We start from the raw sequence: 1,174 nt of genomic DNA, 5'->3' as shown, positions 1-1,174 counted from the left end.
CTCGGCCACTGTCCAATCTCTTTAAGAAAATGTTGTGATGTACTGGTCCTCACGGTTGGCGCCGACCCGACTAAAAGGCTTTGTTGTTGAGGGTGTGTTACTGAGGCAGTTGGAGAGGTGAGGAAAGGAGTGAGAAAACATGATACTGGAAATTGAGCTAGACGAAGAAAGAGCGAGAGAATGCTAGAGCTCACTTCACAAAATACAAACAGCAGCACAAGCTGCCTTTTCCACCAACTTCGAGTGCTCTACGTGTCTTGCTGCAGGCGCAGACGCTTGCTTACCAGTGCAGTTTACAAGTGGTTATGAGCCCAACGGGTCTCCTGTAACAAGAACGATGAACACCACAAACAACAACAAGAAGGGTGGATCGGATGACAAGAAGAAGGCACACCCATCTTTTGATGGCCAGGACTTCGAAGTGTGGCTGGAGCGAATGGCTTTGAAGCTCCAACGCAACGGCCTGTGGAGCTACTGTAAAAAAGAGCCCACGGAACCAGTTTCACTGATGACGAGTCGAAGGGAGAGGAGACGGATGATCATGCTAAGTACATGAAGGAGAGTACGATAGCAAAAGAGATCCTGTACGATGGCATGACTGACAAGATAATGAAGACAGTCAAGTACGAGGCAACCCCGTACAGAGTGATGGAATACTTGAAAAAATCGGTACATCGGAAAGACTTACTTTAAGTATGCTGCGGAAATGCCAAAGTTGAGGAAGCTGCAGTTGGACGTCAAGGGTAATATGTCGGACCATCTCGGCGAGATCCGACTACTGATGGACAGGATCGGGCTGCTTGGGAAGCCACTGGACGACTACGAGAAGACGGCTCTACTCATTGGCTCGCTTCCCAGAGACTACGACAATGTGGTGGAGGCGTTCTTGGCCTCTCACGTGCCGACTGACCCAAACGAACCCCCGAACTATGAGCACTTGGAGCACGCCCTTGAAACTGCGTACGACCGCCGCCAAGACTGCTAGGTGGCAGCCGACAACACCGATGAAGAGAAGGCGCTATTTCCTGATGGTGGCCGAGGTCGCGGTCGTGGGGCTGGACGCAGTCGTGGCCGAGGTCGCGGTCGCTTTGGTGGACGCGGACATGGCCGTAGAGAAGGTTGTGGTCGAGGCCGCGGAGAAGGTTACGGCAGAGGTCGAGGCGCTGGCGGACGA

At 52.7% G+C, this 1,174-nt stretch overlaps 1 protein-coding gene across 1 annotated transcript; it reads left to right on the top strand.

The window, feature by feature from the left end:
• Positions 1 to 337: 337 nt before the first annotated feature.
• On the top strand, positions 338 to 985 carry PPTG_19896 (hypothetical protein; the record flags this gene model as incomplete). The annotated part of the gene is made up of 3 exons (XM_008918511.1): positions 338 to 476; positions 572 to 669; positions 716 to 985. 3 exons carry the CDS (start codon positions 338 to 340, stop codon positions 983 to 985), a joined length of 507 nt encoding a protein of 168 aa, XP_008916759.1.
• Positions 986 to 1,174: the final 189 nt, after the last annotated feature.

The sequence above is a fragment of the Phytophthora parasitica genome, assembly GCF_000247585.1.
Source record: "Phytophthora parasitica INRA-310 unplaced genomic scaffold supercont2.220, whole genome shotgun sequence".
Lineage (NCBI taxonomy): Eukaryota > Oomycota > Peronosporomycetes > Peronosporales > Peronosporaceae > Phytophthora > Phytophthora nicotianae.
This window is presented reverse-complemented; position numbering and strand designations above follow the sequence as displayed.